Here is a 27,024-nt window from a genome sequence, read left to right as displayed (position 1 = left end):
TTTTTTTTTTTTTTTTTTTTTTTTTTTTTTTGAGATGGAGTCTCGCTGTGTCACCCAGGCTGGAGTGCAGTGGCACAATCTTGGTTCACTGCAGCCTCTGCCTCCCCCATGAATCAAGCTATTCTCATGCCTCAGCCTCCCAAGTAGCTGGAATTACAGGCGAATATGCCATCACACCCAGCTAATTTTTGTATTTTTAGTAGAGACCAGGTTTCGCCATGTTGGCCAGGCTGGTCTCCAACTCCTGACCTCAAGTGACCCACCCGCCTCGGCCTCCCAAAGTGTTATGATTACAGGCATAAGCCGCCATGCCTGGCCTCAATCATAATCTTTTATTTTATTTGAGACAGAATCTTGCTCTGTCGCCAGGCCGGAGTGTAGTGGTGTGATTTCGGCTTACTGCAACCTCTGCCTCCTGGGTTCAAGCAATTCTCCTGCCTCAGCCTCCCGAGTAGCTGGGATTACAGGTGCCTGCTAGTACACCCAGCGAATTTCTGTATTTTTAGTAGAGACGGGGTTTCACTATGTTAGTTAGGCTGGTCTCGAACTCCTGACCTCAGGTGATCTGTCCACCTCAGCCTCCCAAAGTGCTGGGATTATGGGCGTGAGCCACCGTGCCCGGCCAATCATCATCTTTTAAATGAGTCTCCCTGTTGATGGGGATCTTGGCTGGCTGGTATCAACAGTGTTACAGAAAGCATCCTTGTATACTTATTTTGCTGTACTTCTACAAGTCCAGATTCCTAGGACTGGGTTAAAGGGAAAGAACATTTTAGATTTTGATGGCTGAATTTTCCTCCAGATAGGTTGCCCCAGTTTATAGGCCCACCAAGAATGTGTAGAGTATCTGTCTGCGAGTGGCTGTAGAGAAAGCAGGGTACTGTGCTCCTGCCTGTTCCAGCAGCCCGTGGACATCTGCAGTGGTGAGACTGAGCACTTGGCAGGAAGTGGGCCCAGCTCCTAGGCTGGGCGACAGTGGCTCGCTCCCTCCATGGCCTTGGCCTCCTTCATTGCAAGCCTCCCTGGGGCTAGGAAGTGGGCGCCAGCAGCTTCTCTTTTAGGTGTGTGTGGGATTCCCCTTACCCATTGAGCAAGGTTTTCCTGTTTGTCCCTGGGATGAGAGGGAATGACAGTGTCTTGTGTCTGACTCTTCCAGGTAAAGAAGGCATATAGGCAGAAGGCCCTCTCCTGCCACCCAGACAAAAATCCAGATAATCCAAGAGCAGGTGAGACTCTTCTGAGGGCATGGGGAGAAAGAGCCACTCACCCAGGCCTTGTGCCTTTCCTGATGTACGCTCTGCACGTGAGTGCTGTGGGGTGTACTTACACACAGCCTGGCTCCGGGCCGTGGGTCCCAGGGCTTCCCTTCATGTTAGGGGTGTCTGGTCAGTTGCTGAGGTGCTCACCCCTCCTTATTGGTCTGTCATCTGCTGATGTCGGCTTTTCTCCCATCCTGTGGCTTTTTTTAAGTGTTTTTTGTTTGTTTGTTTTTTTGAGGGAGCACACCATCACAAAGTCTTAACTTTATTTTTCTTCTCTCTCTTTTTGATCCTTATGTTTAGCTGAACTCTTCCACCAGCTTTCTCAGGCCTTGGAGGTGCTGACTGATGCTGCAGCAAGGGTAAGCATAGCCTCCTTCATCGGAATCGTCCCCCTTGATTAGAGACTACTGCTGCCCCTCCACCTCAGTCCTCTGCCCTTTGCCATGTGGCACAGTCCTTGCTGTCTCAGCCCAGGAGACCCAGTCACCAGGCTGCCACTCTGATGGCCCTTGGGCTAGGGGCCAGGCAGATTGCTGGGGCTCTGTCTTTACTCTCCGGCTGACCCTCTGCCCTGTGCCCCTTTCTCCTGCCAGGCTGCATATGACAAGGTCAGGAAAGCCAAGAAGCAGGCAGCAGAGAGGACCCAGAAACTAGATGAGAAAAGGAAGAAAGTGAAGCTTGGTAGGTGCCATCATAGTGCTCGGTGGCCTGTGGTTTCCTGCGGCCATTTTCATTCATCTCCCTCACTTGAAGCTTCACTTCCAGCAACTCATCTCAAAGCCTTTTGGCTCAGGCTCTGGGCAAAATGCTGCTCTTAGAGGTTGGTTCCTAAAGACACTCTTAGGAATAATAATGAGGTTTAATATTAGCTAAGCATGTGACAAATGCCTTATTGTCCCTTTAATTGTCATAACTGTACAAGGAAGTGTGGGTACTAAACCTTTTTTAAAAACATGGTTTTTTGGGGCCGGGCACAGTGGCTCACGCCTGTAATCCTAGCACTTTGGGAGGCCGAGGCGGGTGGATCACAAGGTCAGGAGATGAAGACCAATCTGGCTATCACGGTGAAACCCCGGCTCTACTTAAAAAATACAAAAAAAATTAGCTGGGCGCCGTGGCGGGCGCCTGTAGTCCCAGCTACTCGGGAGGCTGAGGCAGGAGAATGGCGTGAACCCGGAAGGCGGAGCTTGCAGTGAGCCGAGATCGCGCCACCGCACTCCAGCCTGGGGGACAGAGCGAGACTCCGTCTCAAAAAAAAAAAAAAAAAACAACACGGTTTTTTGAGACAGGGTCTTACCCTGTCACCTAGGCTGGAGAGCAGTGGCACGATCTCAGCTCACTGCAACCCCCACCCCCTGGGTTCAAGTGATTCTGGTTCCTCAGCCTCTCGAGTAGTGGGACTACAGACGTGTACCACCATGCCCAGCTAATTTTGTTCAATTTTTGTGGAGATGGAGTTTCACAATGTTGGCCAGGCTGGTCTTTTTTTTTTTTTTTTTTTTTTTGAGACGGAGTCTTGCTCTGTCGCCCAGGCTGGAGTGCAGTGGCCGGATCTCAGCTCACTGCAAGCTCCGCCTCCCAGGTTTACGCCATTCTCCTGCCTCAGCCTCCCCAGTAGCTGGGACTACAGGCGCCCGCCACGTCGCCCGGCTAGTTTTTTGTATTTTTAGTAGAGACGGGGTTTCACCGTATTAGCCAGGATGGTCTCGATCTCCTGACCTCGTGATCCGCCCGTCTCGGCCTCCCAAAGTGCTGGGATTACAGGCTTGAGCCACCGCGCCCGGCCAAGGCTGGTCTTAAACTCTTGGCCTCAAACTATCCACCTCAGCCTCCCAAAGTGCTGGGATTACAACTGTGCACTGCCGCACCTGGCCTCTGAAGCCATTTTTTATAGGCAAAGGAGCTAAGGCACCAAAAGTTTAAGAGCTTGCTGGAGCTGGGATTTAAACTTATCCAGGGTGAGTAAAATTGGTGCTTGTGGCCGGGTGCGGTGGCTCACACCTGTAATCGCAGCACTTTGGGAGGCTGAGGTGGATCACGAGAGGTGGATCACTAGGTCAGGAGTTCAAGACCAGCCTGGCCAAGATGGTAAAACTCCTTCTCTACTAAAAAAACAAAATTTAGCCGGGTGTGGTGGCAGGCGCCTGTAATCCCAGCTACTCGAGAAGCTGAGGCAGAGAATTGCTTTGTACCCGGGAGGCAGAGGTTGCAGTGAGCCGAGATCACGCTGCTGCACTGTAGCCTGAGCAACAGAGCAAGACTCCATCTCAAAAAACAAACAAACAAACAAACACACAAACAAAAAACTGGTGCTTGTATTCACCATTTCTGGCTGAATCTTTTTTTTTTTTATTTTTTAATAGAGAAACGGGGTTTTGTACTGTCACCCAGGCTAGGGTGGCACCATCATGGCTCACTGCAGCCTCAAACTCCTGGGCTCAAGCAGTTCTTCTGCCTCAGCCTCCTGAGTACCTGGGACTACAGGTGCAAGCCACTGTGCCTGGCTGGGTCTTTTAATTTGTTCTAAACCCAATTCCTACCCAGAGTTTTCACTTTGAGAAGCTCCCTCAGAAGGATTCAAAGAGGTCCAGGCTTTCTCTTCTCTAATAGCTTTATTGAGGTATTCTTTGTATATCATAACATCAACCCGTTTCAAGTGTACACTTCAATGATTTTTCGTAAATTTACCAAATGATGCAACTCTGACTATAAATCAGATTTGGAACATTTTCTTTTTTTTTTTTTTTTTTTTTTGAGACGGAGTCTCACTGTGTCTCCCAGGCTGGAGTGCAGTGGCGTGATCTCGGCTCACTGCAAGCTCCGCCTCCCGGGTTCACGCCATTCTCCCGCCTCAGCCTCCCAAGTAGCTGGGACTACAGGCGCCCGCCACCGTGCCCGGCTAATTTTTTGTATTTTTAGTAGAGACGGGGTTTCACCATGTTAGCCAGGATAGTCTCGATCTCCTGACCTCGTGATACACCCGCCTCGGCCTCCCAAAGTGCTGGGATTACAGGCTTGAGCCACCGTGCCCGGCCCAGATTTGGAACATTTTCATCAACCCAATAAGATTGGTACAAGCATTTTTTTTTTTTTCTCACTTAAAAAAACATCACTGGTTATAGCAGCATGGTCCAAGCACTTTTTTTTATTTTTTATTTTTGAGACAGTCTCCCTCTGTGGCCCAGGCTGGAGTGCAGTGGCACAATCTCGGCTCACTGCAAGCTCCGCCTCCCAGGTTCATATCATTCTCCTGCCTCAGTCTCCCGAGTAGCTGGGACTACAGATGCCCGCCACCACGCCTAGCTAATTTTTTGTATTTTTAGTAGACATGGGGTTTCACCATGTTAACCAGGATGGTCTCGATCTGCTGACCTCGTGATCCGCCCACCTTGGCCTCCCAAAGTGCTGGGATTACAGGCGTGAACCACGGCACCCAGCCTTTTTTTTTTTTTTTTTGAAATGGAGTTTCGCTCTTGTTGCCCAGGCTGGAGTGCAGTGGCACAATCTCGGCTCACTTCAACCTCTGCCTCCTGAGTTCAAGCGATTCTCCTACCTTAACCTCCCGAGTAGCTGGGACTAAATTGCGTTCCACCGCACCCAGCTAATTTTTGTATTTTTAGTAGAGACAGGGTTTTGCCACATTGGCTAGGCCGGTCTTGAACTCCTGACCTCAGGTGATCCACCCCCCTCGGCCTTCCAAAGTGCTATGATTACAGGTGTGAGCCACTGTGCCTGGCCCAGTCCAGGCATTCTTTACTTAAGTTTTCTCCTTTTCCTCTTGCTCTTCAACATCTGTATATTTTAATGTGTGCATATAGCATCCCAATATCCATTTCTCTATTAAAAAAAAAAGCAAGTGCTGGGAGACTCCATCTCAAAAAAAAAAAAAAGAGAGAGAGAAAAGGAGATTCTAAGTAAGTAAAGTGCACAAACTTCCCTGGCCTAAGAGAAGGGTTTCTCACAGCAACTGGCCTGGCATATGGTTGCAAGCAGGTTTCCCTTGGAAGGTAATGAGCTCACATAGTCTGGGACCCGGGGTGATGCCCTAACGCTCTGCCCATCCCTGTAGCCAGGTCCACAGTGAGGCTTGGTAAATGTGAGCTGAGGTGGGAGCTAAAGGGGACAGTGAGAACTTGAGCTCAGTGTGTGAAAAGAATCAAAGCCAAAGCAAGGCCAGAGGTCAAGCTGTAGTGCCAAACCACAGGAATCAAACCCAACAGCTCTGCCGATTGGTACCCCTGACACATGGCCCTGGGCTGACACATGGCCCTGGGCTGCTGACATAAGCACCACCTACACCCTGTTCACTAGAGAGAACCAGCTTGGTCAGTGTGAGCTGTTTTTAACTCTTCCAGACCCCTGGCCACTCTGCTACACCCCATACTTCTGTGCTGTGATTTTTCTCAATGGAAATTGACTCGGGGGCTTGGGCATGGAGGGAGGGGGCAGAGTTACTGTATGGTCTCATCGTGATTGAGACTTTGGGGAGGCAGCCAGAGCTGAGGTGGGCCGAGGCCACGTGGAAACTGAACAGACCAGCAGTTTGGTCATTCAACCCTTGTGCCTAGACCTGGAGGCCCGGGAGCGGCAGGCCCAGGCCCAGGAGAGTGAGGAGGAAGAGGAGAGCCGGAGCACCAGGACACTAGAGCAAGAGGTGAGCACTCAGGCACACTGGCCAGAGGGCCACCTGCAGGAGGAGGCGGGGAGGATGAACTTGGTGGTCGCCATGGCTGGAGAGGGCATGCTCTTTGCACCTTCAGTGGGAGCTGGGTGCTCTGTCCCACCCACAGGTTGCTGAGCCCTAGCTTGCAGGTGGAAGCTCCCAGGGACTTTTTACAAGGTGAGCCAGCCTGGAATTGGACCTGCACAGAATTGTCACCCCCACCCCCTGCTCTGCAGATCGAACGCCTGAGAGAAGAGGGTTCCCGGCAGCTGGAGGAACAGCAGAGGCTGATCCGGGAGCAGATACGCCAGGAGCATGACCACAGGTTGAGAGGTGCAGGTCCATCACCCCGCCTATCTCCCCTCCAAGGCAGCTCCAGACTGCTCAGAGTGGCCATGCTGGCTGCTCGGTGGAGCTGCTGTGGAGGCTTCTACCTGCTAGGACCCTGGGGTCACCCCATGGTACCTTACTCTGACACATGCAGATCCCCTCTTCCTCTCAGTTCTCTGGGGCCTATTTGCTTTTTACTCTGCCTGAGATCTCCTGGCCACATTTGTCTTAGTCCCAAGCAGAGCTGGCCCTGTTTTGGGGCAGATCACCACAGGGAGGGACTCTGGGACACCTTGTTTCCGTAGAACCTCATGGTCTGTCTCTCTGCCTCCTGCCCCTAGAAGGTGTTCCTAGCTCTCCATTCAGAGAGTGCTGACAGGTGGCCTTCAGGAGGCAGCTGGGTAGACCACCCTGGGGTGGCAGCTTTTCTGGGGATGGGCATCTACTTTCCCCACCAGGCCTTCACTAGAGCTGGGCAGGTATTGGGCACCCCTTGGTCAGGAGTGACCCTTTCCAGTCCCTTCTGGCTCTGGGCTGCATCTCCTTTGGGAGACTCTGACATATTCTACTTTTCTTCTTTTCCCAATATTTCTAGGAAAGGCAGAAAATACTGAAGGCCAAGGAACCCCCAAACTAAAGGTGAGCCTGGGCAGGGTCTGTGGGCCGCCTCACACTCACCACCTCCTCTCAGCAGGAATACATGCTTCCTGTGGCTTGAGGGTTTCTGGTGGGGCCACTGGATCTGCGTGGAGCCAGCACCATTACCACCTCCCTCCATGTTCCAGCCGCCTGGAGACCAGAGCTTGCCACGAAAGGCTGCTTTTAGCCCTGATCACAGGGCAGAGCATTCCCTAGAAGCCCTCTCAGGAGAGGGTCTTCCTGGGCGGGAAGCGTCCCTGGGGTGAGCAGGCCATCCTGCCTACAAGCTCCCACGGGGAAAATGTTTCTGCTGGCACTCCCTAGATTGCAGGAGCCTTGGAGACTTGGAGGGTGGGAGGATGTCTGCTCAGACTGTCAAGCTGTCGTGGGGTGAGGTACTGTTCAGCCAAGAATCGGTGTTTCATGAGTCTGTCTTTTCAGCTAAAATGGAAGTGCAAGAAGGAGGATGAGTCAAAAAGTGGCTACTCCAAAGACGTCCTCCTACGGCTTTTGCAAAAGGTCTGCCCTGTTGACGTCCAGTCTTTCCTATCGTCTCAGTCCACATCTCAGCCCACACCCTAGGCCTCTGCTCTCAATGCCTGAACTTCCCTTAACATATCTACCTGCTTTTTTTTTTTTTCCTGTCTTGTAGACCATGGGATGACCTAAAGACTTCTCCCCAGGCTACAGCCCTCCTTTCACTTGTGTGGCCATGTGCTCCCTTCCAGCCCTCCGTCCTTTGCTACCTCAGTCTAACCCTTACCCTTAGAAGCAAAGAGCTTGGCTGAGTGGGTTGGGAGGGATGAGGTGGGTATCGGGCACAAAAACTTTTCACCACGTTCAACCAGCAAGGACGCTGTGCGTGAAATATGTCAGTCGAAGTCACCAGGGCTTTGCTCATCATTCCTTTGCTGCTGTGTGTTCCTAGAAAAAAATGTCTTTCCTATCTCTGATCTCACTTCACTAAGATAAGCAGGTGGGGCAAGAAGTTATCTCCCAACTGAAAAAGCCCCATGGACTTCAAGGTAGCCCAGGCTTGTCTCTGGCATGACCTGGGCCATCCTGAAGGCCAAGTCATGCTCATTAGGACCCCTTTGTCCCCACAGTATGGCGAGGTTCTCAACCTGGTGCTTTCCAGTAAGAAGCCAGGCACTGCTGTGGTGGAGTTTGCAACTGTCAAGGCGGCGGTGAGTGCTGCATGAGGCTTGGGGGGCCCTCGTGGCCCTGTCATTCTGGGGCAGGGACCCAATTCTGTGGGCCCTCTGAGTTAGGTGGTCCACACTCCTGGGGAATCTCCGGGCCAGCTTAGAGCCAAGGCTCCTCCCAGGGGCCCCTGACTCCTGGAAATAGAGGCACCATGTGTAAAGGGATAGATGGGGGGTGCTCTGGGGAGAAAGGAGAGCACAGACTTGACTCTGCTCCCTGCTGGTGGCTTCACACCCTCCACCTGCACCCCTCGGGGCTGTGAGCCCCGGCACTGCCTTTTCACCCTTTGTGCTCCTCACCTCCCCACATCAGAAAGCTCCCCCCAACCCCCTCTCCCGCAGGAAAGGCCAAAGTGTTAACGCCCGTCACTTGAAGACTGCTGAGGTTGGCATCTCTGCTTAGAGGGCTAGAACGCTGGTTTTGTTCTCACTGGGGGTAGAGACAGCCTCTTTATAGCTGACTCGATGGATGGGACAGGACTAGATGCTGTGTTTGGCAGGAGCTGGCTGTCCAGAATGAAGTTGGCCTGGTGGATAACCCTCTGAAGATTTCCTGGTTGGAGGGACAGCCCCAGGGTGCCGTGGGCCGCAGCTACTCAGGACTGTCAAAGGTGAGGAGTCAGGCCTCGCCCGGCTGGACACTCAGGTCTCAGAGCTCTTCCTCCTACCTGGGCTCCTCTCAGGCTCTTTCCTCCCAAATTCAGGTCTTGGGTCCTAGAGTGAGCTTGGCAGGTCCACCAACCCAGGCAAAAGGGGCTATGATTTCACCTTGACCCCTTTTCCTCTCTGAGGGCCAAAGAGGCCCCACCCACACTGTATTCTTAGACCTTGCTTTCTCTCCGTATCTGGTCTCCTGTTGGGACTCTCCTTCTCACCAAAGGGATCTTCCTGACCCTCAGGTTGCTTGGTTGTGGTGTGTGAAGCATTTGGAGCTTAGACGACCCAGTGCTGCAGAGAAGGGGCAGGTGACTAGGGCAGCCACTTCCTTCCCAGCACTTCAATTTTCCAGGTATGTCCCTGGCTGCCCCAGACAGGGACCGACTGTCAAGAGGCAATGTCTCCTCTTAGAAGTAACCCTGGCAGGCTGGGTGCAGTGGCTCACGCCTGTAATCCCAGCACTTTGGGAGGCCAAGGGGGGCGGATCACCTGAGGTCGGGAGTTCAAGACCAGCCTGACCAACATAGTGAAACCCCATCTCTACAAAAACACAAAAATCAGCTGGGCATGTTGGTGCACATCTGTAATCCCAGCTACTCAGGAGGCTGAGGCAGGAGAATTGCTTTAACCTGGGAGGCGGAGCTTGCAGTGAGCCGAGATCGCGCCACTGCACTCCAGCCTGGGCAACGGAGCGAGACTCCATCTCAAAAAAGAAAAGTAACCTTGGCTACCCTGCTGACACAGAGTGCTGCCTGCCCAGAGTCTGGGTGCCCTGCCTGAGGTGAAGCGTAGACCTTCCAGCTTGTGTGTAACCTCCGACCCACAACCATGGCCCTGGTGGCTTTTGGCCTGGATACAAAGGTTGGGGCTTTGGGGCTCCTGGCCACACCTGTCCCCACCTTGGTTGAACAGATTGCTTTGGGGGCAAGATCTAGCAACCTGGTTCTCCCCTTCTCTGCAGTGGCCTAGGGCCTGGCTGGTGTGTCCACAGCCCCTCGGCAGGCTGGCAGGAGGCTGCTCATTACCTTACCCACGCCAGCCTGCTGCCCTGCCTGCCCCTCCACTTGACGGGGGTGACTGGAAAGCAGCTTTCTGCAAGTATGTCCCAGATCCTGGATGGAGGGAAACAAACTGGCCTGGGCCTGACTCAGGGCCCTGCTTTAGAGACCTCATTCCCACCTTCAAGTCCCAGCATTTCACAGCCCCAGATAACACTCCATAGATTGTGTTAGAAGTTTATTCATTCTCTGCTGTAGCCACAGCTCGGTGCCTATACACAAGAGGAGAGAGGGAGGCCGCCGATTTGGGTTATAGAAATGGTGAGTGTCAGAGCTTCCTCTCCCCTTTGCTACTCTTAGTGAGGCCTGGGGGCCACCAACACACGGCCCCACCAGTGCTGCTGGGCTCTGGTTTCTGTGTTCTGGTGAGGCCATGGGGTGGGGCCATAGTGCAGCCTGTGCTGTGGCTTTGACCCGGTGGGCTTGGCCTGGTTGGCAGGCACATCGTCAGAGGGTTCAGGCGGCAGAACTCCCTAACCCTGGGAGACAGGTCTGGAGACCAGCTGTGCTGCTTCGCCGTTGAATGCCCATCCCTGGATCCAGTTCTCCTCTCTTCAAGGAAGGAAATCTGCCAGGGCTCCCACACTAATAATTCTGGGAATTCCCCAAAGCACCCCTTTGTAAGCCGTGCGCATGCCTTTGGCTGGCATTCTCTAGAGCTGCCTTCACCAGGGATTGCTCCAGGTAGCTGTGTTGGCAGACTGAACCACATCCTCATTTCTGCTAAGGATTTGCCTAGTCTTTTCCTAAGTTACACTCTATCTCTACCTATCTCTTCCTATGTGGCCAGCCCCTGTATGCGTCTCCGCTTTGCTGGTGGCTCCAGGCCACGGTCTAGCCAGCGCTGTCCAGTAGAACTTTGTGCAGCGATGTTTGCGTCCATTCTGCACCAACCAGTGTGGCAGCCATTAATCATGTGTGGCCACCAGCCGTTTGGAATGTGGAATCTGGAATAATGGTGCAAGTGAGGAACTGAATTGTTATTTAATTTCAATTCGGTGTCATGCAGTGAGTGGCCACCAGATTAGACAGGGTCAGGCCTGTCTCCCCTTTCTTCCTGGGCCTTCCCACTTTCCTCTTCCGCCAGGGTTGGACTGCTTTTACCCAGGCTTGTCCTGTGACCTCTCTCTGTTGACGCTGGCTTCCAAAGAGGCTGGCACAGGGCACTCATCTCTTCTGCCCAGTCTGTGTCCTCCCACTCCCTGATCTGACCCCGTGCCACCTTCTGGCTCTGCCAGTCTCTACCTGGTTCCTGTGGTTGCCACACATAGCCTCCCTTTCCCAGAATAGCCAGCTTTCTTCAGGGGTCCTGCCAGGAAGGGGCCCCCCTCCTCAACATTTCCAGCTTGCCTCTGTCCCTCCACTCTGGGGTGCCTGGGAGGACGCTTCAGGACCCAGAGAGCAGGCAGAGCCCTGGATTCCTATCCTGGAATCCTCCCCCAGGATGGAGGAGCTCTGCCTGCCTGAACCCTCCAGCGATGGGCCTGGAGTCCTGTCCCTGCCCTTTCCTTAATCCCCAGCCTCTGGCTCTTCCAGTCACCCCGGCTTTGCCCACCCTCACCCCATTCAGAAGCTGGGCTCGCTGGGAAACTGCTCCCTTAGCATCTGCAGAACTTCCTCAAGAAGTGAAATCCCCAGGTCCACTTTGAAGGAGAGGAAGGGATCACTGAGGTCTGGGGCAGGTGTCCTCTGGAAGCAGGGAGTGTCCACAAGGCCCTTCTCTGAGCGCTGGTGGAGGGCGCTCGACAGGGAGAGCGCCGATGGCAGGGCGGCAGAGTAGGCTGCTGTGTAGGCAGGTGGGGGCTCCAGGATGTTGGGGCAGCTTGAGCTCTCTCGGTAGAGGCGTGGGGGCTTGGGTGGGGCCAGCAGGGTGGCCCGGGGCTGCTCGTCCCCCCACAGTGGCAGGCGCCGGCCATCTGGCCTCCCTCGTAGCTCCCGGATGACTTCTCGGTTGCTATACTCCTCGTGGTCCCCACCCGCTGTGCTGGCCTGGCTAAGCACACTGCCCTGTCGCCGGAGCCGCCGTGGCCGCCCCAGGCTCAGCCGCTTGAAGAAGGAGGCGTTGCGGAAGGAGCCTTTCCGCCAGGTCTCCATGGGGCCCAGGGGAGCCCGCAGACAGGTGTTCAGGAGCAGCCAGGTTGCATGCGGTCCCTGCTGGGGCAGTGAGTGCCAGCAGCTGGGGAGGCTGCCCTAGGAGCAGAGGCCTTGGGATTTCCGCTCAGCACAGACCTTTGACCACATCTTGGATGGTGAGTGGAGGGCTCAGGAAGAAGGAACTTTTTTGTCCAGGAGAGCACACAGCTGGGAGTTCCTGGCAGCAGGAGTTTCCCACAGGGACAGGAGTGGCCGGGTTACTGAATAGGGCAGTGGAAAAACCCCAGGTGGAAGCAGCAGCACTTACTGGAGTCAGAATGAGGGCAGCCCCAGCGGAGGCAGAGATGGACCTTCTCGGGCCAGGTGAGGCTGGCGAGCGCTCCTTCCACAGGCAGGCGGCAGATGGCCCGAGCTCACTCGCCCTGGTGTTTGCCTGGCTCCTATGCGTCTCTGGGGCAGTGTGGGGCCGTGCCCTCTCTGCCAGTGGCTCCCGGACTCTGATTAGTGGCTTGGCTGTTTGTGGCGGTGGAGATGTGTTTTTGTTCTCAGCTGACTCAGTCAGGTGGGAAGCCAGGTTTCATGCTCTTGGGTAATTGCAGCATCCGGGTGCAGGGATGGGGCAGCTGGGACCAACACCCCAGGGCAATGGGGAGCTTAAAATTCCTCTGGGGACTCATGTGGGGGCAGCCCTGCTTTATGTGTCACCACGCGGCTTCCTTTCTCATCACAGCCCCACCACCGTGGGCCCCGGCAGGTGCGCCTGACTCCCGGCCCACAGTGTCTGGGTAGGAGGAGTTCAGGGCGGGTGGGAGTTAATTGAAAGGCAGGCGTGTGGAACGATTGTTGGGGAAGGAAGAGACCTGTGGCTGGTGTGGGTGACTCAGCCCTGCTGTCAGGCCCTCATGAGCAGAACCTGCGGGATCAGGGAAGGAGGCAGAGGGTGTGTTAACGGGGAACAGCCCCATGCGTGTGACGGACGGGCTCTGCTGCCTAGGGTTGGGCTGGGGGCCCGCCAAGGGTGGCTCCAAGTTTTCTTGGCAGAGCAGCATTAACCTGGGGACGGGAGACGTGGCCTTCTCTTGGCCTGCCATCAGCCTGGCTGCTATTTCCTTGTCCTCCCTTGTTTTACCCTCGTAGGCTCCTGCCAGGAGAGCGGCAGTTGAGGGCCGGGCCATGCTGCCTGCTGCCTGGCCGTGCTCCAGCCCTTCCCCTCTGGCTATCTGGCCTCCTCTAGGGTCCTCCTTCTCTTGCGGGAAGCTGGGCCAGGGAGGCTGCTGTGAATTGTCAGCCGTGCTCTGGGCCACACTGAACAGTCCGGCCTAGCTGGGACTGCTGCAGCCGGGCAGAGGGGAGAGGGGAGAGGTGCAGCTATCAGGAGGAGCAGGGGAACCCAGGCTGAGTAACACTTCCTGTTTCTCTACACCCCTTACTCCAAACCTGCTGGCCCGGGCCTGGCATCTCAATCCCAGCCGCTCCCTTCCTATTCCCCGGGTCACTGACCACCACATTTTCCTCCTGCCTTGTTCCGTGAGAGCATCCCCATGTAGGGTACCGCGGATCAGGGCCCCACAGCTCTCTGCTATGGGCAGGCCACTGCATCCTGCAATCCCTGGCCTAGCTCACTTCTTTGCCATCTCAGGTGGGCTTCACACTTCTCTGAGAAGCTGTTGGGACCACATGATCATCACACAGCCTAAGCAGCACTGAGGGAGGAAAAGGTTTAATTCCCACCTCAGACCTTATCAGGGTGTGGGTTGGCAGCCTAGGCCCCACTGTAGAGCTGCTTCTCCACCCTACAGCCTTGGCCCGTTCAGACGGTTGTTTATTATTCTTTTGATTATGTAAATACAGCATTCCTTAATCTCCTGCACTGTGCTGGCAAGTTCATAAAAGCTTTGAGCCATGGGCCCTGCCCTCCAGGAGCCCTGGTGTGTAGTTTTAGAGGCACGCTGGCCTCATGCTTGCCCTTCTCCCCTTCGAGGGCGGGGCATTCCAGGCTGTCTCGGGTAGGGCTCCCTTCTGCATCCTCAGCAGGAGCCAGACCACAGGGCACCGGGCATGGACAGAGCTGGGGTCAGTGCCCAGCAGAGCCAGGTGCATCCCTGCACCTCAACTTCCCTTCCTTGGGAACCTAAGAGGCAGAAGCCATGGGGTAGAGGGAAAGGGGTGAAGGATAAAGGGCCCAGAGGAAATGAAGGAGACGAGGGCCTAGCTAGAGGGCCCACAGGTGATTCCTGGAAAACAGATGGACCAGAGCTGACGGGGCCTAGGGAAAGGGAGGGGGAGCTGGCTGGGTAGAAGCCGGCCTGGAGGCCATAGGTGACTTGTTCTGGGGGACACAGGTAAGCCAGGATTCCAGAAGGATGCTCCAGGTTCCTTCCCTTCCTCTGCTTTCCTCCCTCTGAGACTCTTAGACCACAGCTCTGCCTCGGCACCATCCTCGGAGTCTGGAGTCTGTGGGGCTGTGCCCTGCCGTCCCTGACCCTTCTCCATCCCTGCTCTGTCCAACAGGGCTCAGTACTGTCAGAGAGGGACTATGAGAGTCTCGTCATGATGCGCATGCGCCAGGCGGCTGAGCGGCAACAGCTGATCGCAAGGATGCAGCAGGAGGACCAGGAGGGGCCGCCCACGTAGCCCTGGCTCCAGCCACCCATCCCTCAGCCCTTTTCTTCAACGTCACCAATAAATTTTTTTTTAAGACTTTAGTTCTATTCCATGCATAGGTATAGGGTGCTGGGCTCTGCGGCAGAGGGTTCCACCCAGGCCTGGTGCCCCTCCCAGGAAGTGGGCAAACCCCTAGGGAAACACTCTGCATGGTGAGAGTCCCAGAGTCCGTGCACAAGCAGAGCACAGGCGCAGCCACTCATCACTGCCCTTTATTGGCTTGGGCTAGCTATGCAGGAGCCACGCACCAGGGCCCCTGGGGTGCCCAGCTCCGGCCCGGGGCAGCTGCCCAAGGAACATGGCCTGCCCAAGGCCCTTGGCCCAGGCCCGAAGCAGGAGGGCAGCTGGGAGCACCGGGCACTGCCCTCTCCCACTGCTTGAGGCAAGGTTTCAGAGAAGGCCATTCACTGCCTGTTGGGGCTGGGCCCATGGCAGTGACGATTTGGGAAGAGAGGGGCAAGGTGGTCAGTGAGGCAGGAGCTTGGAGTTCAGGGCCCACAGCAGCCCCTCCACAGGGGCGCCCCGGCTGCAAATCAGCGTGAGAAGGTCACTCCTTGTGCAGGCACCACACCAGCGTCTGACCCACCCCCGTCATGCTCAGCACACGGAAGCCCCTGCGTTCCAGCTTGTCCAGGACTATGCGGGGAGGGTCATTGACGTAGTATTCATAACTGCAAAGAGACAGAATGGGTGGGGTGAGGAGGGGCACACAGCAAGCTCCTGGTCCAAAGCTAGTGTCTGCGGCAGGCGGCCTGGCCACTCTTGTAGTGACTCACACTTGCTGGCTGGGTAAGTGCATGCCCCCTGCCTCCTCCCCTTCTAGGTACTTCACGAGCTATCTCATTTATTCCCAACAAGCTAGTGAAGGTGCCACTGTTGTGGCCATTGATACATGAGAAAACAGGGGTTAAGCAGGTTCCCCAGCGTCCCAGATGGTAGACCGTGTTAGTCTGACCACAGCCCTGCTGCCTCCCCTCCCTGGGCTTGCTCCCCACCCAGGCCTCCAAGTGGGAGGAGGTTGAGGCTGCAGTGAGCCATGATTGCACCACTGCACTCCAGCCTGGGTGACAGAGTGAGACTCCATTTCAAAAAAACAAAACAGGCCGGGCGCGGTGGCTCACGCCTGTAATCCCAGCACTTTGGGAGGCCGAGTCGGGCAGATCACGAGGTCAGGAGATCGAGACCATCCTGGCTAACACGGTGAAACCCCGTCTCTACTAAAAAATACAAAAAAAACTAGCCAGACGAGGTGGCGGGCACCTGTAGTCCCAGCTGCTCGGGAGGGTGAGGCAGGAGAATGGCGTGAATCCAGGAGGCGGAGCTTGCAGTGAGCTGAGATCCGGCCACTGCACTCCAGCCTAGGCGACAGAGCGAGACTCCGTCTCAAAACAAAACAAAATAAGCCTCCAGGCCCCTCACTGCCCTGGCTGTCCTGCAGTTCTGAAGCAACAAGGCTGAGCCCCAGTAACGCCTGGCTCTGTGTGCCACTCCCTAGCATGGATAATGCTGGGGTCCTTTCAGGTTTAATTGATGCCGAAGGACCATGAAGCAGACAAAGGGCTCAAGCCCCAAGCTGGACATGGAGAGGCAGGTGCCTCATGGCAAAGGGAGGGGGCTGGCTTCTTTCCCCCAGCCTTGACCCAGGGGCTGGGATCAGCCCTCCTTCTCTTTCCCCTCTTTGAACTGGGACGCACTCCGGCAACTCTTTGCAGAGAGCCTGTGTAGCCTGGGTTCTCCCTGCCTCCAGGGGTGAGAGGAAGAATGGAAGCAGTGGTCACAGTTTAGACATGGAGGCATTAGGAAGGATGCCAAGGGAAATGGCCAGGTCCCCAGGCAGCAGCCACCCTGGAGGTAGGACCCAGGCTCCCGGCTCCCTGCTTCTAGGACTTAGCTTTGTGACTCAGCCAGATCCTCACTACAAAAACCTTTCTCTCTGTGCCTGTCTGGGCTTGATGGGGTCCAGCTTAGAGAGGAGAGGGCAGGGCAAGCAACAGTCCGCTAGTGGAGTCCTAGACCCAGGGAACAGACTGTTTTCTGCGCTTCCAGTAAGGATGTGGAAAGCTTTCAGAGCAAGCCTCATGGAGGAGAGGGGGAATGTTGGAGAGGCTACAGATGGGACCAACTCCTCCGGAGAACAGAGCCCCAGGATGCAGGCAGGGGCTCTGATGCTGGGCCCTGTCCCTGGGCTTGGAGGTTGTGTAAAGGGAGCAGAGGCAGGTATAGGGGCTGGCAGGGAGAGGATACTGAGGGAGGCTGCTACTTACAAGTTGTTTCCCAAGACACTTCTCTTTGAAGCCCCCAAATGCTGCATCAGCTCTGGATCCGACTGTTCATCACCCACCATAGTGGGGCCCACCTCCTGCAAGGTAAGCCACAGTGGCTGCTTGGCTGGCTGCCAGGAGGAGGTAGAAGGTTTTGCGTCTCCTTCCTCCCCTGCCTGCTAGTCCGGAGTGAGCTTCAGGTAAAGGCCACAGAGAGTAGCAAGAATCCTTAGGGGCTGAGCACAAGCTGCGAAGGGGTGGAGCCCACCAATGATCAGGAGAAGCGATGTAGGGGCCCTCCCTAGTCCCTTAAAGATCAGCCTTATAGTCCCAGCTACTCGGGAGGCTGAGATGGGAGGATCAGTTGAAGTGGGAGGAGGTTGAGGCTGCAGTGAGCCATGATTGCACCACTGCACTCCAGCCTGGGCGACAGAGTGAGACTCCATTTTAAAAAAACAAAATAAACATGTAAATGAAAGAAGCCAGACACAGATCACATTACCACAGAAAGGTAATTAGTGGTTATCTACGGCTGAGGGACTTGGGGGAAATCAAGAGTTTCTGCCAGTAGGTACAGGGTTTCCTTTTGGGGTATTAGAAATGTTCTAGCCAGGCGCGGTGGCTCACGCCTGTAATCCCAGCACTTTGGGAGGCCGAGGCGGGCAGATCACGAGGTCAGGAGATCGAGACCATCTTGGCAAACATGGTGAAACCCCATCTCTACTAAAAATAGAAAAAAAATTAGCCAGGCATGGTGGCGGGCGCCTGTAGTCCCAGCTTCTCGGGAGGCTGAGGCAGGAGAATGGCGTGAACCCAGGAGAGGGAGCTTGCAGTGAGCTGAGATTGTGCCACTGCACTCCAGCCTGGGCAACAGAGCGAGACTCCGTCTCAAAAAAAAAAAAAAAATGTTCTAAAACTGATCATGGTGATGGTTGCACAACTCTGAGTACACTAAAAAAACACTGAATTGTACACTTTAAATCAAAGAATTTATGGTATGCACATTACATATCAATAAAGACATGTCTTTTAAAAAATAAGAATCACATCTGGAGGCTATTTCCAAGTATGGATTCCCAAGCCCCAGAGTTTTGGGAGATCTGGGAAGGGACCCAGGAATCCACATTTTGACAGCTGCGCAGATGGCTGCTTCACAAACCGCTGCCCAGCGCTCTGCAAGAGCTCTCCTGTTGCGTGGTGAACCCACCAAGGGGGTTGTGTACCCGTAGTGGGCAGGGGCAGAGGAGCACCTTGCTGCCCATCTGGGGGCAGAGTCGTATCTTTCTGAAGCTAAAAGGAGACTCCTGAGGGGCAATCAGAACCTTTTTACAGATAAGGAAACTGCGCCCAGAGAAAGGAACATGACTTCGAATTCATGGTGTTCCCACCTCCAACTGCACGGCCCCTTCTCGCCTTCCTTTTTTCCCAAGCAGGGGGGTTCTTTCTTTTCTTCCTTTCCTAAAGCTTCAGGGATAGCCCTTCCTGGAAGCGCCTAAGGGTGCAGCTAGTTGCTGTTTATGGGTCAAGGACTTGGCACAGGGGTTTTAACGCCTTGGCACGTCCTTATCTTTTCCAAACTTCTTTCCCTCAGGTTATTCCCCCTTTTTCCCCCTGCGGAGCGGCTCTGTGCAGGGCACTGGGTGCTGCGCGTGAAGCCGGGGCTCCCTGGGTCCCTCCCGCCGACAGGTAGGACAGGAGCCGGAAGCGCCCGGAGGTGGCCCTGTTGCCGGGACGCACGTACCGGGGCCCTTTCGCGGCAATAAAGGCTCCGGGCCGGCCAGAGCTCGCTGAGTCCCGGGAGCCAGGCTGAACCAGCTTCTCCACTCCCTCTCCCCCGCCAAAGGGGCGTGTCTGGGCGGGTTCCCGGTCCAGCCCCCGGTGGGTGCAGCCCAGGAGAGAGGCATGAAGGCGCGGTCGCAGCTCCCTAGGGCCTGGTCCTGGCTCCAAGTCGCCGGGCGGCCGGTACTCACCATGCGGATCTGGGTGCTGATGAGCAGGTAGGGCATGGTGCGCGCGTCCCGGCCTGGCTCCCACTTGGTGGCTCTAGGCTGGGCGCCGACTCCAGCCTTCCTCGCGTCGGGACTGCGACGCACAGCTGGGAGTCCAGTTACTCTGGCTCCGGCCACAGGCGGCGCCAATCCCGGGGCGCCCCGCCCATGGCCGCCGTGGCCGCCAATCAGGAGCAGCTGCCGTGACGCGCCCTGCAGTCCGCGGTTCGGGGCCCGTCCCCGCCCTCCCGGCGGCGGACTTGGACCCCGGGGCCCACCTGAAGCTTCCGCCGAGTGGTCCAGTTGCGGGAAGGTGGAGTGCGGGGAGGAGGGGACGATCCCACGGTCTGAAAGGACACTATCCTGAAGCTCCAGCGTCCTCCAGGACGCTCAGTGCTGTTTTCTTTGCAGCCTGTGATCTTCCTGCTTCCCCGCGCGCGTTGCCCCCGCGCCCGCTTCTTGCAACTCTGCAGGCCAGGTTCCAAAGTCCCTGCCAGGCAGAGCCCAGAGCAAATGGAGGCTTCTCCAGGCCCCAGCCCACCCCCCTCAGAGACACCTCGACAGCTTCAGCGGGGCCCCACTTCCCTTCGTCAAGACACGCGCTCCGGAGATTCCGTAAGGGCTGAGGAGGCCGGGGCACGAGGCTCGGGGCTAGCCCTGAAGACAACAACTAAAATACCATCCCGGGTGCACTGCTCATTCCCCCCCCAGACTCTGATTCCAGCACAGCGGCGGATCCTTGCATTTCTGTGGACCTGCAGGAAAGTCTGTAAAGGAACCGCGCGCTTGGCTGGATGCCAGGTATGGAGGGACTGAATGGATGGAACCTGGCCCTCCCTCCACTGAGCTTCCCGCGCAGCTGGACAGACGCGGCGCACGTGCCGGAGGTCACTGGGCAACACCTGGGGCAAATGAGACAACTTCCCCCGCACCAGTCACCAATAAGCGGCTGCGAGTTCCCAATCGTGCGTCCACGCCCCTCATTCGCAGGTATCAAAATCTGACAACTCATCATTCTTTATCTGCCTTGTGATTGGTGTTTTTTTGTTTGTTTGTTTGTTTGTTTGTTTTGAAATGGAGTTTCGCTCTTATTGCCCAGGCTGGAGTGCAGTGGCGCCATCTCGGCTCACCGCTACCTCCGCCTCCCGGTTCAAGCGATTCTCCTGCCTCAGCCTCCTGAGTAGGTAGGATTACAGGCATGCGTCACGACGCCTGGTTAATTTTGTATTTTTAGTAGAGACGGGGTTTCTCCATGTTGGTCAGGCTCGTGGCAACCCCCGACCTCAGGTGATCCACCCGCCTCGCCCTCCCAAAGGGCTTGGATTACAGGCGTGAACCACCGCACCTGGCCTGTGATTGGTTTTCTAGAAAATAAAGCAAAACAAAAACAGCCTGTCTGTAGCCTTCCCTCCTATGGGAGGGTAAAAATCTTCACTTTTTAAGAGAAGCATTTATAGGGGATGCTGAGCTTCCAACACTTTGACAGACGTGGAGAGAGCTATAAGAGAAGTAGGAAGTTGTAATCCTAAACGTTCCTTAACTGGTCTAATTTATTATTCTGTAGTTCCTACCCCTGCCCTCTTACTCACTGACCTAATAAGTTAGCCAGAGAGATAAAACACAGGATGTGTTTTATCTTAACAAAGGATGTGTTAAAACTGACAAAAGGACCGGGAGGGCGCAGTGGCTCACGCCCGTAACCCCAGCACTTTGGGAGGCCGAGGCGGGCGGATCACGAGGTTAGGAGATCCAGAACATCCTGGCTAACACAGTGAAACCCCATCTCTACTAAAAATACAAAAAATTAGCCGGGCGTGGTGGAGGGCGCCTGTGGTCTCAGCTACTCTGGAGGCTGAGGCAGGAGAATGTCGTGAACCCGGGAGGCGGAGCTTGCAATGAGCTAAGATCCGGCCACTGCACTCCAGCCTGGGCGACAGAGCCAGACTCCGTCTCAAAAAACAAACAACAACAACAAAACTGACAAAAGATTGATGCCCAGGAGCTCCTACAACTCAGTGAGAAAAAGATGAACAATGGAAAAAACAGGGGTAACTGACTTGAATAGGCCCTTCCCAAAAGAGGAAATAGAAATGACCAATAAACATATAACATGATGCCCAGTATATCATTATTAGAAATCCAGGAAATACAAATTAAATTTTACTTTTTTTCATTTTAACCAAATTTATCTAAACCACAAAACTTTGTAGACACAGTGGCTCACGCCTGTAATGTCAGCACTTTGGGAGGCCAAGCTGGGAGGATTGCTTGAACCCAGAAAGTCAAGGTTGCAGTGAGGCATGATTTGGTTTATTTTTAAGTAATCTATCCCTACTTAAAGACAGATTACCCTACATGTGAAAGCTATGTACAAAAATCATCCATTGATTAGAAGGTTTTTTTTAAGTTATACAATTGTCCTTGGTTTTTACAATGATAAATGAAAAACATTAAAATTCTTCAGTTGAATGAAGTATGGAAGGATTTTTATGTTGTCATTTTTTAGTTAAAACAGAGCAAAATATAACTTACTGGAATATAGAGATAAGAACTGAGTGGGGTGCAGTGGCTCATGTCTGTAATCCCAGCACTTTGGGAGGCCAAGGCGGGTGGGTCACTTGAAGTCAGGAGTTCGAGACCAGCTTGGCCAACATGGTGAAACCCCTGTCTCTACCAAAAATACAAAAATTAGCTGGGTGTGGTGGCACACACCTGTAGTCGCAGCTACTTGGGAGGCTGAGGCAGGAGAATCACTTGAACCCAGGAGGCAGAGGTTGCAGTGAGCTGAGATCACACCACTGCACTTTGGCCTAGGTGACCGAGTGAGACTCTGTAAAAAAAAAAAAAAAAAAAAAAAGCCAAATGTGGTAGCACATGCCTGTAGTCCTGCTTGAACCTGGCAGGCGGAGGCTGCAGTGGGCCAAGATTACACCACTGCACTCCAGCCTGAGCAACAGAGCAAGATTCCGTCTAAAATATATGAAAAAAAAGATAAGAGCTGAATGAGCATGCTACGAATGGAGAAAGGGGGTATTTTCACAGAACCAGTATTTTCCCAGTCCCATCTCCACTTGATGTCCTTTTTTTATTCTTTTTTTTTTTTTTTTTTTGAAGAGTCTCGCTCTGTCACCCAGAAATCTCATCTCCACTTGTTCTGAAGCAGTAATCAGAACACACCTTTGGCCATTTTACAAAAAGCAAACAAAAACACAAATGCAATATGCTGGTACACACACACCCGTTACCGTATGTACAACAAAGGAAAGGAGAAGGTGAAAATGAAATAGAACTATACTGTATTGGTCAGGATGTAGTGAAACCAAATTGCAGTTTTCTAATTGAGGATATAATCTTGGTCTGTAAGAACAGAGGTTTGGAGTAAAGTAGTAGGTTCCTCTTTTAGTAGACACCTGTCTCCTGCAGAAACACATCAATTGTGTATTCATCCTCCATTACCAGCTGTGCAGGTATGTCTGTTTCATTGATTGGCTGCCCGTCAAATCTGAATCTGATCTGCCTCACTGACAAACCCTGTTATTCACAATAGGCTCTCATCAGTTTACCAGGTGGTATACGCCTCTTAAACTGTGCTACAGAACTATCCTGCCACACCACCTTCAAATAAATATGATCGTTGTTCTCAGTCTTCTTCCTTGAGCTTCCATGGCCATGGCAAGCACCAGAATCTCTGCAGCTGCTGCTTCACAAAGCAGGTACTGTTACCGCCCTCAAGGGAGGGTCACTTGACCCACCCAGTGCAGTTCTCGCCAATAGAATGGAACCGGGTTCAGTAAAGCAGAGCAGAAACGTTCACTGGTCAAGGAATGGAAAAGAGGAGCTTCTGCTCAAAGCACCTCCTGGACATTGGGTAAAGGGGGATCTTAAGGGCTTTCTGGGCAGATAGGTGAAGACTAGGGTAGGGATTCCTGGATGGATTCTTCCAGGAGCAGCTGGAGTGTGTAGATTCTTTTTGCACCTGGTACTGTTTGTGCTTACCTGGGTACACTTCTCCGCACTGGGTGGAGATTTTAGTATAACAGTGAAGCAGTAATTCAGGTCAAGGCAGCACTGCTGAGTTCAGTTCATCTTGTGGCTGGTTCCTGATTATTGGCACCTGGCCTTTGTTTCTGTAAGCAAGCACAGCTGGGAGGATGGTTCATTTCACAGGTTTTGGGGCTTCCTGAAAGAATTGAGGGCCAACGCAGTGGCCCCCGCCTGTAATCTCAGCACTTTGGGAGTCTAAGGCATGTAGAATACCTGAGGCTGGGAGTTAGAGACCACCCTGGCAAACATGATGAAGCCCTGACTCTACTAAAAATACAAAAAGTTGGCTAGGCATGGTGACGCATGCCTGTAATCCCAGCACTTTGGGAGGCTGAAGTGGGTAGATCACTTGAGGTCAGGAGTTCAGACCAGCCTGGGCAGCTGGTCTCTGCCCAGCGAAACCCTGTTTCTATTAAAAATACAAAAAATTAGCTGGGCGTGGTGGCGGGCGCCTATAGTCCCAGCTACTCGGGAGGCTGAGGCAGGAGAATCGCTTGAACCTGGGAGGTGGAGATTTCAGTGAGCCAAGATCGAGCTGCTACACTCCAGCCTGGGCAACAGAGCAAGACTCCGTCTGAAAAAAATAAAATCAGAAAAATTTGCTGGGCATGGTGGCATGTACCTGTAGTGCCAGCTATTTGGGAGGCTAAGGCATAAGAATCGCTTGAACCCTAGAGGTGGAGGTTGCAGTGAGCCCAGATCACACCACTGCACTCTAGCCTGGGCAACAGAGTGAGACTCCATCTGAAAAAAAAAAAAAAAGAATTGCGGTCATGTTGCGGTAACAGTACCAGATCCAACTAAACAAGCACAGAAGCAACACCAGGAGGCAGAAGACTAAATTAGTTTTGTTTTTTTCTTTTCTTTTTTTTTTTTTTTTTTTTGAGGAGTCTCGCTCTGTCGCCCAGGCTAGAGTGCAGTGGCCCAATCTCGGCTCACTGTAAGCTTCGCCTCCCGGGTTCACGCCATTCTCCTGCCTCAGCCTCCCGAGTAGCTGGGACTACAGGCGCCTGCACCACGCCCGGCTAATTTTTTTTGTACTTTTTTTAGTAGAGACGGGGTTTCACCATGTTAGCCAGGATGGTTTCAGGAGGCCCGCCTTGGCCTCCTAAAGTGCTGGGATTACAGGTGTGAGAGACCGCGCCCCACCACTTTTTTTTTTTTTTTTTTTTTAGAGACAGGGTCTTGCTCTGTCACCCAGGCTGGAGTGCAGTGGTGTGATCAAAGCTCACTGTAACCTTGAGCTCCCGGACTTGAGGCATCCTCCCACCTCACCTCCCACATGCTACCATCCCCAGTTATTTTTTTATTTTTTTAATTTTTTGTAGAGACAGTCTAACTGTGTTGCCCAGGCTGATCTCCAACTCTTGGCCTCAAACAATCCTCCTGCCTCCACCTCCCAAAGTACTGGGATTACAGGCATGAGCCACCATGCCCAGCCTAAGCTACATTTTAAATCTGCAGTGAGTTAGTGCTTTACAGGTTGGCAAAAAATAAAATAAATAAAAAAAATAAAAATGTTAAAATCTGTAAATATCAAGTGTTAGTGAAGATGTCAACAATCCCACTACTGTTGGGCTTGCAAGTTGGTGTGAATGATACTTACCTATGACGCACCCTATACACACACACACACACACACACACATATATACATATATATATATTTCTAAAAGGGCTGGGCATGGTGGCTCATGCCTGTAATCCCAGCATTTTGGGAGGCCGAGGCAGGGGGAATGCCCGAGCCCAGGAGTTTAAGACCAGCCTGGGGAATACAGGGAGACCCTGTTTCTACAAAAAATTTTTAAAATTAGCTGGGCATGGCGGCATGTGCCTGTAGTCCCACCTGCTCAGGAGGCTGAGGTGGGAGGATAGTTTGAGCCTGGAAGGCGGAGGTTGCAGTGAGCTGAGATCATGGCATACCTGGCTAATTTATTTTTTGTATTTTTAGAAGAGACAGGGTTTCACCATGTTGGCCAGGCTGGTCTCAAATTCCTGATCTCGTGATCCACCTACCTTGGCCTTCCAAAGTGCTGGGATTGCAGGTGTGAGCCACCGCACCCAGTCAATTTTTGTATTTTTTAGTAGAGATGGGGTTTCACCATATTGGCCAGGCTGGTCTTGAACTCCTGACCTCATGATCCACCTAACTCGGCGTCCCAAAGTGCTAGGATTACAGGTGTGAGCTACCATGCCCGGCCTAAAAAAAGTATTATTTTTTAAGGCATCAAGAACCTTAAACTTTATACACAAGGGTAAGGCCACCATCTCAAGGCATTTGACTTGTCACCTCTCTTGGAAGAGCCAGGTAGATGAGGCAGATGTTCTGGGCAGAGGGCAGGACGAGAGTTTGGGGTCTGGTCTGCTCTCTTCTCCGGCTGGGCTGTGGAGGGGGTGGGAAGGTGGGCAATGCATATCTCAGGCAGCCAGGCCTTTATTACATTTGCGAAGCTGGTCTGCAGATGCAGCACAAGATAAAGAGCTCTGTCCAGAACCACCCGCCACACTGCTGATTGCCCTGGCAGACACGCGCCTGCCAGATAACATCTTTAATATCCAGGGGGAAATGAATTCCCCTGCTTGGTCTGCCCATTTGGCCTAGCCTCTCATCACAATCTGTTTATCTCGCAGAGCTTCCTCCCCTGGTAGAGAGAGAAGAAATTGTTCTTCTGCCACTGAGCTTTCTGCCACAGCTGAGAACACACTGTCAAAATGGCAGGGTGTGCTGTCGGTCATGCCTTTTCTTCCTTCCTGCATTCAGCTTTTATGGATGCTATTGCATTAGAGCTGTGCCAGGCACAGGGGACCTGGGATGAATCAGGAATGAACCCCGTCCTGGAAGAGTGGGTAGTGCAGTGGTGTAGACAGACTAGAAAGCGAATTATCACAGAACAGAGTATAATGGGCCTGGCGCAGTGGCTCACGCCTGTAATCCCAGCACTTTGGGAGACTGAGGCGAGCAGATTACTTGAGGTCAGGAGTTCGAGACCAGCCTGACCAACATATAGAAATCCGGTCTCTACTGAAAATACAAAAAGTAGCCAGGTGTGTGCACGCCTGTAATTCCAGCTACTCAGGAGGCTGAGGCAGGAGAATCCCTTGAACCCAGGAGCGGGGGCGGAGGTTGCAGTGAGCCGAGGTCACTCCACTGTACTCCAGCTTGGACGAAAGAGCAAAACTCTGTCTTAAAAAAAAAAAAAAAAAAAAAGGATAATGGAGGCAGTGGAGCCATGGAGCCACAGGAGCAAAGCAGGGTGAAAAGCTTAATTTCACCAAGGTGGTGGTCTGGGAAGGTTTCCAGAGAAAATGAATTTTTATTTCCTCCAAAATTATATATATGTTTTTGTTGTTGTTTTTATTTTGAGAGGAGGCCTCACTCTGTCGCCCAAGCTGGAGTACAGTGGCAACATCTTGGCTCACTGCAACCTCCGCCTCCCGGGTTCAAGTGATTCTCCTGCTCAGCCTCCCGAGTAGCTGGGATTACAGGCGCGCACCACCATGCCTGGCTAATTTTTGTACTTTTAGTAGAGACGGGTGTAAAGGTAAACTGAGGCTGGAGCCAAACCAGGAATGAAGACACAAGGCAAATGGCAGTGAGAATAGCTTTTATTAGGGCTTGCGGGCCAGGTTCCTCAGTCCAAAGGTGTGGGCCGAGGAAGTCGCGCTGAGGGAGGAGGGTGGGGGCTTCTTATAGCCTGAGAGGTAGGGAAGCTGGTTGTGCAAACAGGGCCTGGGGGGTCTTGAAACTACTAGGGCAGGAGTTGAGTAAGGGTCATGAGGAAGGGGTCTTTGGAAACTGTCGACGGAAATTGCTGTTGATGAACTTGTGGAATGCAGGTGAGCTGCAGGTCATGGGGGAGTGTGACTGCCCAGCCGGAACTCTGACGCATGTAAGTCTGAGGGTGTGTACAAGGGTGAAGGGAGTCTTTAACAAAAGGCCTGCTACGCCGGGTAACGCTGCCATGTTGGGTCTAGATTCCTGCCTAACATTCCGACCTCTTTCTAATAAGAAAATGGGGCGACGTGTTCATCCGGCTGCTTCCTGCTGGTATGGGTCATCGTGGGGTTTTTCGGAGGTCGGAACTCGGGTATGGGGTGGAGCAGCTGATTGAAAGTGACCTGGGAGACTTCTTTCATGCGGTCCTGGATGAAGTGGAGGA

At 53.5% G+C, this 27,024-nt stretch overlaps 3 protein-coding genes across 3 annotated transcripts in view; 1 reads left to right on the top strand and 2 right to left on the bottom strand.

Moving 5' to 3' along the window:
- DNAJC17 (DnaJ heat shock protein family (Hsp40) member C17) overlaps positions 1-14,604 on the top strand; it is a 45,238-nt gene extending 30,634 nt beyond the window's left edge. Inside the window, exons 2-11 of the mRNA XM_025390003.1 lie at positions 1,157-1,226; positions 1,563-1,621; positions 1,856-1,943; positions 5,831-5,916; positions 6,162-6,258; positions 6,851-6,894; positions 7,336-7,413; positions 8,001-8,081; positions 8,600-8,710; positions 14,420-14,604. Of these exons, the coding sequence (XP_025245788.1) occupies positions 1,157-1,226; positions 1,563-1,621; positions 1,856-1,943; positions 5,831-5,916; positions 6,162-6,258; positions 6,851-6,894; positions 7,336-7,413; positions 8,001-8,081; positions 8,600-8,710; positions 14,420-14,542 (837 nt within the window). The 3' untranslated portion in view covers positions 14,543-14,604. The remainder of the gene's footprint in view (positions 1-1,156; positions 1,227-1,562; positions 1,622-1,855; positions 1,944-5,830; positions 5,917-6,161; positions 6,259-6,850; positions 6,895-7,335; positions 7,414-8,000; positions 8,082-8,599; positions 8,711-14,419) is intronic.
- Positions 9,980-13,685, bottom strand: C7AH15orf62 (chromosome 7a C15orf62 homolog). Its single transcript, XM_025390002.1, has one exon. It carries the CDS (start codon positions 11,906-11,908, stop codon positions 11,381-11,383), a length of 528 nt encoding a protein of 175 aa, XP_025245787.1. The 5' UTR covers positions 11,909-13,685; the 3' UTR covers positions 9,980-11,380.
- Positions 14,596-19,654, bottom strand: GCHFR (GTP cyclohydrolase I feedback regulator). Its single transcript, XM_025390004.1, has 3 exons — positions 18,804-19,654; positions 16,837-16,931; positions 14,596-15,243 (listed from the first exon to the last, which is right to left on the bottom strand). Exons 1-3 carry the CDS (start codon positions 18,837-18,839, stop codon positions 15,120-15,122), a joined length of 255 nt encoding a protein of 84 aa, XP_025245789.1. The 5' UTR covers positions 18,840-19,654; the 3' UTR covers positions 14,596-15,119.
- Positions 19,655-27,024: the final 7,370 nt, after the last annotated feature.

Source organism: Theropithecus gelada, chromosome 7a, assembly GCF_003255815.1.
Source record: "Theropithecus gelada isolate Dixy chromosome 7a, Tgel_1.0, whole genome shotgun sequence".
Lineage (NCBI taxonomy): Eukaryota > Metazoa > Chordata > Mammalia > Primates > Cercopithecidae > Theropithecus > Theropithecus gelada.
This window is presented reverse-complemented; position numbering and strand designations above follow the sequence as displayed.